This window comes from Bison bison, unplaced genomic scaffold, assembly GCF_000754665.1.
Source record: "Bison bison bison isolate TAMUID 2011002044 unplaced genomic scaffold, Bison_UMD1.0 scf7180017864531, whole genome shotgun sequence".
NCBI lineage: Eukaryota > Metazoa > Chordata > Mammalia > Artiodactyla > Bovidae > Bison > Bison bison.
Window position 1 is genome coordinate 5,995,465 of NW_011495081.1, and position 16,591 is coordinate 6,012,055.

The window sequence follows — 16,591 nt, forward strand, 5'->3', positions numbered from 1 at the left end:
CATTACTTTACTAGAATGTGAGATGAGTGCAATTGTGCGGTAGTTTGAGCATTGTTTGGCATTGCCTTTCTTTGGGGTTGGAATGAAAACTGACCTTTTCCAGTCCTGAGGCCACTGCTGAGTTTTCCAAATTTGCTGACATTTGAGTGCAGCACTTTTACAGCATCATCTTTTAGGATTTGAAAAGGCTCAACTGGAATTCCGTCATCTCCACTAGCTTTGTTCATAGTGATGCTTTCTAAGGCCCACTTGACTTCACATTCCAGGATGTCTGGGTCTAGGTGAGTGATCACACCATTGTGATTATCTGGGTCGTGAAGGTCTTTTTTGTACAGTTCTTCTGTGTATTTTTGCCACCTCTTCTTAATATCTTCTGCTTCTGTTAGGTCTGTACCATTTCTGTCCTTTATCCATCCCATCTTTGCAAGAAATGTTCCCTTGGTATCTCTAATTTACTTGAAGAGATCTCTAGTCTTTCCCATTCTGTTGTTTTCCTCTGTTTCTTTGCATTGATCGCTGAGGAAAGGTTTCTTATCTCTCCTTGCTATTTTTTGGAACTCTGCATTCAAATGGGTATATCTTTCCTTTTCTCCTTTACTTTTTACTTCTTTTCTTTTCACAGCTATTTGTAAGGCCTCCTAAGACAACCATTTTGCTTTTTTGCATTTCTTTTTCTTGGGGATGGTCTTGATCCCTGTCTCCTGTACAGTGTCACAAACCTCTGTCCATAGTTCATCAGGTACTCTATCAGATCTAGTCCCTTAAATCTATTTCTCACTTCCACTGTATAATCATAAGGGGTTTCATTTAGGTCATACCTGAATGATCTAGTGGTTTTCCCCACTTTCTTCAATTTAAGTCTGAATTTGACAATAAGGAATTCATGATCTGAGCCACAGTCAGCTCCTGGTCTTGTTTTTGTTGACTGTATAGAGCTTCTCCATTTTTGGCTGCAAAGAATATAATCAATCTGATTTCGGTGTTGACCATCTGGTGATGTCCATGTGTAGAGTCTTCTCTTATGTTCTCGGAAGAGGGTGTTTCCTATGACCAATGCGTTCTCTTGGCAAAAGTCTATTAGCCTTTGCCTGCTTCATTCTGTACTCCAAGGCCAAATTTTCCTGTAACTCCAGGTGTTTCTTGAATTCCAACTTTTGCATTCTACTCCCCTCTAATGAAAAGCACATCCGTTTGGGGTATTAGTTCTAAAGGTCTTGTAGGTCTTCATAGAACCGTTCAGCTTCAGCTTCTTCAGTGTTACTGGTTGGGGCATAGGCTTGGATTACCATGATATTGAATGGTTTACCTTGGAAACGAACAGAGATCATTCTGTCGTTTTTGAGATTGCATCCAAGTACTGCATTTCGGACTCTTTGTTGACTATGATGGCTACTCCATTTCTTCTAAGGGATTCCTGCCCACAGTAGTAGATATAATGGTCATTTGAGTTAAATTCACCCATTCCAGTCCATCTTAGTTCACTGATTCCTAGAATGTCGACATTCACTCTTGCCACCTCCTATTTGACCACTTCTAATTTGCCTTGATTCATTAATGAGCAAGTGTAATTCCATTGCCATATGACAGCCCATGAAATATTTGAAGCCAACTCACTTGCATCCCTTGGGTCTCTTTCTCTTCAAGGAAAATACTCATTTCTCATGCATTCCAGTCCCTTCACCCTCCTGGTCACCCATTTGGAAGATGCTTTAGTCTATGTAAGTCCTCAAATGAAATATATTATTATCAGTCTGGTCAACTACCATAGAATATAACCGAACAGTCATCTCTCTCAAACTAGGAATTGGACTATTAATATAGGCCAAAACTACATTTGTTTTTTGGCAGTTCTGTCACATCGTTATCATATTTGTCTGCCCAGTGTTATGAGTATTTATTAAATAGATTAACAAAATGCTTATTGTACAACCTCAAAATTTTTTCACGGTATTGGTAGTTTTCAGCTTCAACAGCTTAAATATTTTTTTGACTTTTTTTGCTAATCCCTAAATGGGTGATCTTACCCCATTAGTTTTTGCTGCCCCATGCAGTCTTTGAAAGAGTAGGATTGATAACTATTATAGTGTTTGTGACCAACCTAGATAGCATAATCAAAAGCAGAGACATTACTTTGCCAACAAAGGTCCATATAGTCAAGGCTATGGTTTTTCCTGAGGTCATGTATGGATGTGAGAGTTGGACTGTGAAGAAGGCTGAGCGCCGAAGAATTGATGCTTTTGAACTGTGGTGTTGGAGAAGACTTTTGAGAGTCCCTTGGACTGCAAGGAGATCCAACCAGTCCATTCTGAAGGAGATCAGCCCTGGGATTTCTTTGGAAGGAATCATGCTAAAGCTGAAACTCCAGTACTTTGGCCACCTCATGTGAAGAGTTGACTCATTGGAAAGGACTCTGATGCTGGGAGGGATTGAGGGCAGGAGGAGAAGGGGATGACAGAGGATGAGATGGCTGGATGGCATCACTGACTCGATGGACGTGAGTCTGAGTGAACTCCGGGAGTTGGTGATGGACAGGGAGGCCTGGCATGCTGCGATTCATGGGGTCGCGGAGAGTCGGACATGACTGAGCGACTGATCTGATCTGATCTGATAGTGTTTGTGTGTGTGTGTCTACGATAAGATATGTTTTCTGCCAAAGTACAGTAGATCTGAGTTTACAAGACAAGGTAAATTTTTGTTTTCCCCTTAATAATTATAAGTATTTGCTGTGTACTATGTACCCAGTGGGCCTGCCTGGTGGCTCAGTAAAGAATTCACCTGCCAATGCAGGAGACATAAGTTCAATCCTTGGGTCAGGAAGATTCCCTGGAGGAGGAAATGGCAACCCACTGCAGTGTTCTTGCCTGGAGAATCCCATGGACAGAGGGGCCTGCTTGTTTACATCCATGGAATCTTGAAAGAGTTAGACACAACTTAGCGACTGAACAACAAGAATATGCACAGTACTAGTGATGTAACAGTAAGATGTGTTCTCTGTCATGAGGAATTTTTAGCTTAGTGGGGAAATTTCAATAATATGTATTAAATGCTATTTGTAGCACTTAACACTATGCCCAAGGGCACTCTGATCATGTCAGCTAGGCTTGAGGATAGCTTCTCCAAAAATGAGGTTATCTAATCTGAATTTGGGAGGATTTAAGGGAATTAGCTAGCCAATGAGGTGAAGTTCATTTATACTAAAGTCCTGAGTTCAGATGCAGTATGACTACTAGAGATAGTAATTTAAGATATGAATATAGATTAGATCAGTAGCGATTGTATGTAGATTTTTTTAAAAAGTCAAAACCCTTAGTCATTTAAGAAGTAGGTAAAAAAGTGGGAACTTTGCCATTTAATTTAGTTGTTTTACGTCTTCACTGATGATAAATTATTCAATATTTTTTATAGTCTACAAGCGAATATCCATAGTTTACGCAGTATGTGCGTGCATGCTCAGTTGTGTCAGTTGAGTCCAGCTCTTTGCAGTACTAATGCGTATATTTTATTGCCCTTCTGAGTATTGCATGCTAAATCACTTCAGTTGTGTCCAAATCTTTGTGACCCTATGGACTGTAGCCTGCCAGGCTCCTCTGTCCATGGGATTCTCCAGGCAAGAATACTGGAGTCAATTGCCATGCCCTTCTCCAGGGATCTTCCCAACCCAGGGATCAAGCCCACATCTCTTACATCTTTTGCATTGGCACGTGGGTTCTTTACCACTAGTGCCACCTGGGTATTATGTGTCCTCAATTTTATAAATAATTATTTCTATTTTTCTAGTTAAATAATCGTGTCTTGGATGGTAAAGAATCCACCTGCAATGTGGGAGACATGGGTTCGATCCCTTAGTTGGGAAGATACCTTGGAGGAGGGCATAGCAACCCACTCCAGTGTTCTTGCCTGGAGAATCCCCATGGACAGGGGACCCTGGCAGGCTATAGTCCATAGGATCTGAAAGAGTTGGACATGACTGAGCGACTAAGCACTGCACAACACAGTTAAATAATTTAGGTTTACTTTTTTCTTTACTGAATAGTTATTCAGTGACCATTATGTACCTTCTAAAGGAAAAACAATAATCATATATTTTGTTACACCACTTTTAACAAGTATTTTTATTTTTGCACATTAAGCTCTCCTCCTTGGCTACAACCATGCAGAGACTATAGGCCACACTAAAGGATTTCGTTCTTTCTCCCAGGAGCAATGAGAAACCACTAAAAGATTTTAAGTAGGGAAGTGACATAATCAAGTTTGTATTGAATATTTTGAAAAGGTCACTGCTAAACTGAAGGAAGATTAGAGTGGATGCAAAGAAGTAAGAGGAAATTGCAGCCGTCTAGCAAGAGCTGTCGGAGAAGGTGATGGCAGCCCACTCCAGTACTCTTGCCTGGAAAATCCCATGCACAGAGGAGCCTGGTAGGCTGTAGTCCATGGGGTCGCTAGGAGTCAGACATGACTGAGCGACTTCAGTTTCACTTTTCACTTTCATGCATTGGAGAAGGAAATGGCAACCCACGCCAGTGTTCTTGACTGGAGAATCTCAAGGACAGGGGAGCCTGGTGGGCTGCCGTCCGTGGGGTCGCACAGAGTCAGACATGACTGAAGCGACATAGCAGCAGCGGCAGCAGCAGCAGCAAGAGCTGTTGGTAGCAAACCTAGAGGAGAGACATTGGCATAGAGCAAAGTGAATTCTAAAAATAGTTCAAAAATAAAACAGAATTTTAGGCATGGAGAGAAGGGTGTATTGGTGAGAGGGAGGAGAGGTATTAAGAATAAATTCTGCTATTCTGAAAAACTGAAAGAAGACCACGTTTTATGGAAGAAATCAATGAGTTTCTGAGTTCTATCTTGGACATACAGGATTTAAAGCACTTCAGTGCTTCTGTATTTAATAGTAACAGAAGCCTGAAAGTGATGTAAAAGTCCATATTGGGGAGATGACTAAATATTGTAAATTATGAGACATAAATTTACTAGATTATGCCTCTTAAGCATCATAGTTAGAAGACTAATTCATGTGAGATTAAGTGGAAAAAGTGGGATAAAAAATTCAATAATAATTGTAACCATCCTACTGTACAGCACAGGGAAGTATATTCAATATCCTGTGATAAACCATGATGGAAAAGAATATGAAAAAGAATATATACATGTATAACTGAATCACCTTGCTCTACTCATAATTGTGACGCACAGGCTTAGTTGCTCTGCAGCATGTGCTATCTTCCTGGACCAGGGATCAAACCTGTGTCCCCTGCATGGGCAAGAAGATTCTTAGCCACTGTACCACCAGGGAAGTCCCTAAATCGACTACATTTTTGATCGTGGATTTACTTTAGTATTCTGTACCAAGAAGGTTTATAGACAAATTGCCACATGGTATTTTAGGTATGCCACAGGAGACTGTTTTAATAAACTGCCTTTACTGAATTATAATTTACATATTAATATGATAAAAGACCCATTTTAAATGTGTATTTTAGTGATTTTTTTACAAATATATTTACTCACGTAACCACCACAACAATCACGGTATAAACCATTTCCAACATCCCCCCTAAATTTTCTCAGACCCAAATATTTCCTGGTCCCCAAACACCTAACATCTTTCTAGCACTAGAATTTAGTTTTGCTTTCTCCAGAAAGTTATGACCAACCTAGATAGCATATTGAAAAGCAGAGACATTACTTTGCCAGGTCCGTCTAGTCAAGGCTATGGTTTTTCCAGTGGTCATGTATGGATGTGAGAGTTGGACTGTGAAGAAAGCTGAGTGCCGAAGAATTGATGCTTTTGAACTGTGGGGTTGGAGAAGACTCTTGAGAGTCCCTTGGACTGCAAGGAGATCCAACCAGTCCATTCCAAAGGCGATCAGCCCTGGGATTTCTTTGGAAGGAATCATGCTAAAGCTGAAACTCCAGTACTTTGGCCACCTCATGTGAAGAGTTGAGTCATTGGAAAAGACTCTGATGCTGGGAGGGATTGGGGGCAGGAGGAGAAGGGGACGACAGAGGATGAGATGGCTGGATGGCATCACCGACTGGATGGACGTTAGTCCAAGTGAACTCCGGGAGTTGGTGATGGACAGGGAAGCCTGGTGTGCTGCGATTCATGGGGTCGCAAAGAGTCGGACACGACTGAGCGACTGAACTGAACTGAAGACTATCAGATTAAGGCAGTCATATCATATATACTTTTTACGTCTGACTTTTTTCACTTAATGTTTCTGAGATTCATTTTGTTGCCCATCTATCAACAGTCCATTTCTTTTGTTGTTGAGTCTTACCTCATTTGTGGACGTACCATCTGTTTTTCCATTCACTGGTTGATGGACACTTATGCCATTCCCAGTTTTTGATTCTTATGGAAAAACTATCTTAAACATTATGTGTACATCTATGTGTGAACATGTCTTGTCATCTCTTATGGGTAATAAGCAGGAATGGAGTTGCTGATTCTTATGTTTAACTTTATAAGAAACTGCCAATCTGTTTTCCAAATTTTACCATTTTACACTGCCTCTATCAATGTGGGAATGTTTTATTTGCTCCACATTTTTTCAATATTTGGTATTGTATTTTTATTTCAGCTGGTTTAGCAGGAATGTAGTGGTTTTTCAGTGTTTCAGGTTGCATTATTTTGATGTTTAGTACCATTGAACATCTTTTCACGATCTTGTTGACCATTCATATATCTTCTTTGAAAGACATAGTTATTGTTCCACCTCATATACTTGTTTTAAAGAGGAAAAAAATAAAAGCATTGGAGTATGCTTAATATATGGTAGAATTCTGACTATAATTTTTTTTTCTTACAGAAGAGGATAAATACAACATTTATTCTCCTTTGCTCTTCAAGTATTTCGTGGCAGAAGGAATTGTCAGTGGCCATGCTTTGTTGGTTGCATCTGCAAAAGAAGACCCTGCTGACATTTTACAGGTATAGAATATATTAATTCAATATTATAGTTTGAATGTTTTATGAAAAAAATATTGCTTATGTATATATAAGCAAGATATATATTTGTGTATGTGCAAACTGTATTTAAATATATTAATGGACCTCACGTGTCTTTTTTTCTCTTAAAAAAATGTATCAGATTTATTTGAACATATGGTCTAATTTTTAGAGTCGAACAATTTTTTAACCTTTGTATCAGAGTGAGAAAATTTTAATAAGCTATTTAAAACTGAGAGTAAACAAAATTATTGTTAAATGATGGTATGAGAACTTAATAAACTAGCTAGGTAAAGAAAAACAACTGCAAAATGTTGTCAGATTTTATGTTAACCAGTATTCCAAAGGTATAAGTTGGAAGATGATACAGATATTGGAAGTACTCATTTATTAAAATTATTTTGTTTTGAGAATGCCAGAAATTATTTTCTTCCAAGAAATAAGCAATAATGCTAAAATATGTGATTAAAATATTGAGTTGGCCAAAAATTTCTTTGGATTTTTCCAAGATCTTAAGGAACTTTTTGGCCAACCCAGTACTATATCTTTTTAAGTCAAAGCATACTTTTCACCTCAGAGAAGGCAGTCATGACTTTTATTTTTATTTTTTTAATTTAATTTTATTTTTAAACTTTACATAATTGTATTAGTTCTGCCAAATATCAAAATGAATCCGCCACATGTATACACGTGCTCCCCATCCTGAACCCTCCTCCCTCCTCCCACCCCACACCATCCCTCTGGGTCGTCCCAGTGCACCAGCCCCAAGCATCCAGTATCGTGCATCAAACCTGGACTGGCATCTCGTTTCGTACATGATATTTTACATGTTTCAATGCCATTCTCCCAAATCTTCCCACCCTCTCCCTCTCCCACAGAGTCCATAAGACTGTTCTATACATCAGTGTCTCTTTTGCTGTCTCGTACACAGGGTTATTGTTACTATCTTTCTAAATTCCATATATATGCGTTAGTATACTGTATTGGTGTTTTTCTTTCTGGCTTACTTCACTCTGTATAATAGGCTCCAGTTTCATCCACCTCATTAGAACTGATTCAAATGTATTCTTTTTAATGGCTGAGTAATACTCCATTGTGTATATGTACCACAGCTTTCTTGTCCATTCATCTGCTGATGGACATCTAGGTTGCTTCCATGTCCTGGCTATTATAAACAGTGCTGTGATGAACACTGGGGTACACGTGTCTCTTTCCCTTCTGGTTTCCTCAGTGTGTATGCCCAGCAGTGGGATTGCTGGATCATAAGGCAGTTCTATTTCCAGTTTTTTAAGGAATCTCCACACTGTTCTCCATAGTGGCTGTACTAGTTTGCATTCCCACCAACAGTGTAAGAGGGTTCCCTTTTCTCCACACCCTCTCCAGCGTTTATTATTTGTAGACTTTTGGATCGCAGCCATTCTGACTGGTGTGAAATGGTACATCATAGTGGTTTTGATTTGCATTTCTCTGATAATGAGTGATGTTGAGCATCTTTTCATGTGTTTGTTAGCCATCTGTATGTTTTCTTTGGAGAAATGTCTATTTAGTTCTTTGGCCCATTTTTTGATTGGGTCGTTTATTTTTCTGGAGTTGAGCTGTAGGAGTTGCTTGTATATTTTTGAGATTAGTTGTTTGTCAGTTGCTTCATTTGCTATTATTTTCTCTCATTCTGAAGGCTGTCTTTTCACCTTGCTAATAGTTTCCTTTGATGTGCAGAAGCTTTTAAGTTTAATTAGGTCCCATTTGTTTATTTTTGCTTTTATTTCCAATATTCTGGGAGGTGGGTCATAGAGGATCCTGCTGTGATGTATGTCAGAGAGTGTTTTGCCTATGTTCTCCTCTAGGAGTTTTATAGTTTCTGGTCTTACGTTTAGATCTTTAATCCATTTTGAGTTTATTTTTGTGTATGGTGTTAGAATTCCTCTAAAGTCAGGAACAAGACAAGGGTGCCCACTTTCACCATTACTATTCAACATAGTTTTGGAAGTTTTGGCCACAGCAATCAGAGCAGAAAAAGAAATAAAAGGAATCCAAACTGGAAAAGAAGAAGTAAAACTCTCACTATTTGTAGATGACATGATCCTCTATATAGAAAACCCTAAAGACTCCACCAGAAAATTACTAGAAATAATCAATGACTATAGTAAAGTTGCAGGATATAAAATCAACACACAGAAATCCCTTGCATTCCTATACACTAATAATGAGAAAACAGAAAGAGAAATTAAAGAAACAATTCCATTCACCATTGCAACAAAAAGAATAAAATACTTGGGAATATATCTACCTAAAGAAACTAAAGACCTATATATAGAAAACTATAAAACACTGGTGAAAGAAATCAAAGAGGACACTAATAGATGGAGAAATATACCATGTTCATGGATTGGAAGAATCAATATAGTGAAAATGAGTATACTACCCAAAGCAATTTATAGATTCAGTGCAGTCCCTATCAAGCCACCAACAGTATTCTTCACAGAGCTAGAACAAATAATTTCACAATTTATATGGAAATACAAAAAACCTCGAATAGCCAAAGCGATCTTGAGAAAGAAGAATGGAACTAGAGGAATCAACCTACCTGACTTCAGGCTCTACTACAAAGCCACAGTTATCAAGACAGTATGGTACTGGCCCAAAGACAGAAATATAGATCAATGGAACAAAATAGAAAGCCCAGAGATAAATCCACGCACATATGGACACCTTATCTTTGACAAAGGAGGCAAGAATATACAATGGATTAAAGACAATCTCTTTAACAAGTGGTGCTGGGAAATCTGGTCAACCACTTGTAAAAGAATGAAACAGTCATGACTTTTAGAATTATTAATTTCTTGGTAAAGAACAGGATCTCAGTTTAAGCCATCCTTCGATTAGAATTTATAATCTAAAGTCATTTTTTTTTCCTCAGAGGGTGTTTTAATTTCACTGTATAGTTTGCAAAATGGCAAATGAATAAGTCATTTATTAAAAATCTGTAGCATGACAAGTACTAATTTATAATAAGTGTCAAGAGACACCAACAAATTTCTACTCTCAAACATAAAAATTACTATAATACTAAGGTCAAAACTAGCATGGTTCTTTCATATGGGTCAGACTTTGTTTATCAGATTAAAATAAATCCAAGAGAAATGGAGAAAGGCATGGCAACCCACTCCAGTGTTGTTTCCTGGAGAATCCCCGTGGACAGAGATGCCTGGCAGGCTACAGTCCTTGGGGTTGCAAAGAGTCGGACACGACTGGGCAACTCACCACCAAAGATAAAACCTTTGTATAATTTTCCAGATGATTCCCTTCTAGCTGAAGAGCCTGTTTTCCTTCATTCTTATTTCTACTTATTAACCCTTTGTAATATTTTCTTTCTTATTTTCTGTTTTTGTTTCTTCTTTTGTTCCTTATCCCTTTGACCTTTATCATTTTGGTCAGTTTCCTAACAGTAGTCTGCTTGTGACAAGCAATGGAGTAAAGGCCAAAATCACTTGTAAAGAAGCTTTTATGGGTTCTTCACAGCCCATTCCACAATATACTGAGCCTAAGATTTTGTATCAGACACAGCTGATATATAGGATTTATAGCTATATTGGAAATTTTTGCCAAGCCATGGGCAGGAAGGCCTATTTCTATGTGGTTTTTAAAATGTTTGATTTTTTTTTTTTTTTTTTTACTTCTTCCCTCTTCCAACCTGTGCAACTGATGTTAAAGCCTATACTATACTTTGGCACCCCACTCCAGTACTTTTGCCTAGAAAATCCCATGGACGGAGGAGCCTGGTAGGCTTGTAGTCCACGGGGGGGGCGCTAGAGTCGGACACGACTGAGCGACTTCACTTTCACTTTTCACTTTCATGCATTGGAGAAGGAAATGGCAACCCACTCCAGTGTTCTTGCCTGGAGAATCCCAGGGACGGGGAAGCCTGGTGGGCTGCCGTCTATGAGGTCACAGAGAGTCCAACACGACTGAAGCGACTTAGCAGCATACTTCTACATTTTGCCTTAGAGAACTACCTTGTTTTATTTGAAAGCTAATCTGTGACACCTTTATTATGTATCTTGATTTGTACAGTTCAGTTCAGTCACTCATTTGTGTCTGACTCTTTGTGACCCCATGGACTGTAGCATGCCAGGCCTCCCTGTCCATCAGCAACTCCCGAGTTTACCCAAACTCATGTCCATTGAGTCAGTGATGCCGTCCAACCATCTCATCCTCTGTTGTCCCCTTCTCCCACCTCCAGTCTTTCCCAGCATCAGGGTCTTTTCCAGTAAGTCCGTTCTTCGCATCAGGTGGCCAAAGTATTGGAGTTTAAGCTTCAACATCAGTCCTTCCAGTGATTCAGGACTGATTTCCTTGAGAATGGACTGGTTGAATCTCCTTGCAGTCCAAGGGACTCTGAAGAGTCTTCTTCAACACCACAGTTCAAAAGCATCAATTCTTTGGCGCTCAACTTTCTTTATACTCCATTCTCACATCCATACATGACTACTGGAAAAACCATAGCTTTGACTAGATGAACCTTTGTTGGCAAAGTAATGTCTCTTCTTTTTAATATGCTATCTAGGTTGGTCATAACTTTTCTTCCAAGGAGTAAGCGTCTTTTAATTTCATGGCTACAATCACCAGTGATTTTGGAGCCCAAAAAAATTAAGTCTGTCACTGTTTCCACTGTTTCCCCATCTATTTGCCATGAAGTGATGGGACCAGATGCCATGATCTTAGTTTTCTGAATGTTGAGTTTTAAGCCAATTTTTTCACTCTCCTCTTTCACTTTCATCAAGAGGCTCTTTAGTTCTTTGCTTTCTGCCATAAGGGTGGTGTCATCTGCATATCTGAGGTTATTAATATTTCTCCCGGCAATCTTGATTCCAGCTTGTGCTTCATCCAGTCCAGCATTTCTCATGATGTTCTCTGCATAGAAGTTAAATAAGCAGGGTGACAGTATACAGCCTTGACATACTCCTTTTCCTATTCGAAACCAGTCTGTTGTTCCATGTCCAGTTCTAACTGTTCCTTCTTGACCTGCATACAGATTTCTGAAGAGGCAAGTCAGGTGGTCTGGTATTCCCATCTCTTTAAGGTTTGTACAGTTTAGTATTAAAAGATTTCCATGTACTTTACATATCCTTCTTTGGAGTATGTGAAGGATTTTGAAATTATAAAATAATTTCATCAAAGTTTGTTAAGATATCTAGTCTTACATGCAAGTAATTAGATTCTGCAAATTTTTTTCATAGAGTTTATGATGTACTAGAAAAAAATACAAAGCTGAAGTCAAAAAACATAGACTCTTAATAATGTTGCCCTTGTGACCAAAATAGATTAATAAGGACCAGACTTGTCATCATGCCTAAAACAGCTAAAAAACAGGACAAAATATTATGAAACATCACTTAATAAGAGACATATTACATACCTTTGAGCATCACATAGTAAAAGACAGTGATTGCTGAGTTATGCAAAATAAGCAAAGTAAACCCTAAAATTTCCGTAGCTTACTGCATGTGAAGTATCCAGGCCATAGTGCAGGTAGGATGGACCCAAGATAAGAAAGTCTTAGGAGACAGAGCTAAGAATAACCTCCTTATTGTCTTTATCTGGAGCCATTTATCATTTAAGGAGATATGTATGGGTGCCAAGTAAGCAAGGGGAGGCCTTGTGATCTTTAATTCTATATGTCAACTTAACCATGCCACAGGGTACCCAGATATTTGATCAGATATTATTCTGAGTGTTTTCTGTGAAAATATTTTTGGATGAGATTAACAGTTAAATTGGTAGACTGAGTAAAGCAATTTGCCCTACCTAATGTGGGTGGGCCTCATCCAGTCAGTTGAAGGCCTAAGTAGAATAAAACCACTAACTTTCCTCTGTGTCAGAAAGAATTCTTCCCTGGACTACCTTTGAAGTTGAACATCAACTTTTACTTGCCGTCAGGTTCAATCTGAAATATTAGCTTTTCCTGAGTCTGCTATCCTTTGGATTAGAATTACACCATTGGTTCTCCTGGTTCAGAAGCCTTCAGATTTTGACAGAAATTACACCATCAGCTTTCCTGTATCTCCAGCTTGCTCTGCATATTTGGGGACTTGTCAGTCTCCGTCATCATATGAGCCAGTTCCTTATAATAAATTTTATTAGAGAGATATATATGTATGCATATATTCATGTATATATGGGTGTCTACATACACACACACACATCCTATTTGTAGTGTTTCTCTGGAGAACTCTAATACAATTTTACTGAAAATATAAAGATTACATTTAAAACCAAAGAAGGCATTTCACATTTATTAACCTACTTTGAATGATTATCACCTTCTTATCTTATATCTTGGCCAGTTTTCCAGATAGTACACTGATCTCTTCCCAATTTTTGCACTCATATTTCTAAAAATATTTTTTAAAACTATGTATCTTCTTTTATAATAAGGTATGAAAAGAATTTATTTATGATATTATTTAGTTGCAATGGATGTTATTGTGAGTACAGCCTTTTTACTTAAAGACTTTTATATCAGTCTTATACATGTATTCAACTGAATCTAAATAATAGCAATTTGTTATCAGTACTAATATTAGAAGTATATACATAAGCAAACACTTTTTTAACAACTGGAAACTTTACATCAATAATTTTTTCCTTGAATTCATATTTTTTCACTCATTCCTCATAGAGTTTTGTCAGAATCTTATATGTTTTATATTCAGCATATTTATTAATAACCTTGATAGTTTTTCTATAACAAAACTTTAAATTTATTTTAATCTTCTTGTCTCAAAAGAATCTAAGTTGTAAACACATTTCTTCTTGTTTCAATCACCATTACAATTAAAATTGCATGCAATATATCAATAGACATAAAAATGTTTGTACTAAGTTGCTTCGTTAAGACGTATCAGTGCATGAATTTCATGGACAGAATTCAGCATCAACTCTATTCATATTTTTCATTTTGGCACATGTGAGCAGTTCATAGTTAAGTAAAGAATAGAGAAAGTTATGTTATTGTATTGTTATTTGGTCGTTGTGTCCCAATTCTTTGTGATCCCTGTGAACTGAAGCTTGCCATGCTCCTCTCTCTGTCCATGGGATTTTCCAGGAAGAATACTAGAGTGGGTCACCATTTCCTTCTCCAAGGAATCTTCCTATCTCAGGGATCAAACCCACGTCTTCTACATTGCAGGTGGATTCTTTACCACTGAGCCACCCTGTCCCTCAAATTATCCTTTTACTTTTTCTGAGTAATACACAAAAAAGAAATCACACGATGTTCATCAACATATATTAAGTTCTTTGTCTAATTTATTAGGTCCACATAAAATTTTGCTGAAAACAAATGAAGAAAGGGTTGTTTCTCCAGTCATTAGAACCTTCACATTTTCTGTACCAAATAAATATTTTAAATTGTCTTTTTGTTTGGTGCTGTGGAGATGCCCCACGTGCTCTGTGGCAACGAGAAGTAAACCTCTCACTTATTAAATGAGAAAGGAGAATAGGGAAAGGGGAACTTGTACATCTATCATTGGCACATTCTCTGTGAGGTCATTTTTTCACTAGAGTATTTGTTTAAGTTTAAAATCTAGGAATTGATCCCTTAAAATTCTCATAATCAGATATCTCTTTCAAAGTCTTCATATACCCCAGGTTTAAAGACTCCCAGTTTTTGACAGTTAAAAAAGGAATTGAAACAAGTCATCTTACCTGATCCAGATTAATTTTTCTACCGTAGGTGTTTTTAAATGAAGAAAGTGTTCTAATGTCATCAGATCTATTTTACTTTATCTCATGCACTTAGAATATATTATCAAAGATAATATAAATACTCCACAAAAATCTAATGGTATTAGACATTAGATTTACTTAACATAACACTGCAGACTTGATACTGCATTTTCAAAGTCTGTTTCATTCTTCTATTTATAAGTAGCCTAGAATGAGTTGTTTTTGTGTAAATAGCATTTGCTTTACATGACAATTTAATATTTATCAATAATGTATTCAATGAAGTTAAATAGTAAATTAATCATAAAGTTGAGTGTCTAATCCTCAGGAAAAATTTATCTTCTCTGGTTTTAATGCCATTATTTGCTTTTAACTAAAATCACTTGTATAGATGAGTAATCAAATTTGTTAAAGGCTGTAAATGCTAAATAACATGCACACATAGCATTCCCGTACATTAAGAAATTATTTAGTGATTCATTTTTAAACTGTTTTACTTTTGATTATGTTCTTGTATTTCATGAAGCTCTGCTCTGAAGGTATGTCTAGTTTTTGAGTTAATAGAATCTTCATTCATCAGTAATGTTTCTTCTCTTTTTTTATAATTTAAAAAATTGTTCATTTGATGGGGAAATATTACTTTGTTGCATGTTTCTTTGTTTACAGTGAAGCAGAGTATTTTCCCCATGGTCATTAGTCTTGTGCATTTCTTTCTTTTTTTATAATCGATTTTTTTCCTCTTTTTTTTCCCTCATTGCTCTGTATGAGCTCTTTACATATTATAGTTGATATCCCTGGATTATATAAAGGGTCCTTGTTTTGTACTTTGTCAGGGTCTAAGTCCCTGAAGTTATAAGGTTGCACAGGAATATCAAATTTGCCAAAACACAAAGATAGCCACCTAAACTCTGTCCCTCCTCCCACATTTCTCACACATAGCACTAGCATATTTTTTCACCCTTCATCATTAGATTTGTGGGTTGGTCTGTTCCTGTTAGCCATATGTTAAACATTCTTGAGTATAATCCAAAACAATTTCTAATGTGGCCGAAGATGCAAAATTCCCTGAGGTTGATCACTGTGATCAGGGAGAATTATTTGAATCCCATGCAAGTCTACTGGCTAATAAGAATATAGAAGAATTCAGCCAGTTAACAAAGTCATGTTTTTTAAATTTTCAAACTTGTCATCTTCTGTTTCTTACATGTTTAACAGATTATAGTAAAACAGTATTTGACTTAAAAGAATAATATGTCATTCTCAGTTTTTTTTAAGAAATTACAGAAAGTGGTGTTTTTAACATACATATGTTTAATGTGGTCCAATTAGTGTTCATACATTTAAAATAGACTGGATGATAAAATTATAGTTAATAAAAATGTATGCTACTGCTGCTAAGTCTCTTCAGTCGTGTCCAACTCTGTGCGACCCCAGAGACGGCAGCCCACCAGGCTCCCCCGTCCCTGGGATTCTCCAGGCAAGAACACTGGAGTGGGTTGCCATTTCCTTCTCCAATGCATGAAAGTGAAAAGTGAAAGTGAAGTCGCTCAGTCATGTCTGACTCCTAGCAACCCACCCCATGGACTGCAGCCTATCGGGCTCCTCTGTCCATAGGATTTTCCAGGCAAGAGTACTGGAGTTGGGTGCCATTGCCTTCTCCAAATGTATGTATATAAATAAATAAATACATAAAAATACATAAATAAAAATTTATGTATATTCTTCATAATACTAGTACACAAAGTTTTAATATCTTTGAGAAAAATAAAATACTTCTGTAATTTAAAGTGAAATATTAAATACCAATATAGATAAGTAATACTTTCACACCTATAAGAGTAGGTATAGATATTATGTATTTTCTATATCACATTCAGTTGGGATTTCAGCGTGCCCAACTCAGAGTTA

General features: G+C 37.3%; 1 protein-coding gene across 1 annotated transcript in view; it reads left to right on the plus strand.

The window, feature by feature from the left end:
• The window catches only part of ELP4 (elongator acetyltransferase complex subunit 4), a 258,523-nt gene that overhangs the window by 28,479 nt on the left and 213,453 nt on the right, over positions 1-16,591 (plus strand). Inside the window, exon 3 of the mRNA XM_010831809.1 lies at positions 6,816-6,937. Within this exon, the coding sequence (XP_010830111.1) occupies positions 6,816-6,937 (122 nt within the window). The remainder of the gene's footprint in view (positions 1-6,815; positions 6,938-16,591) is intronic.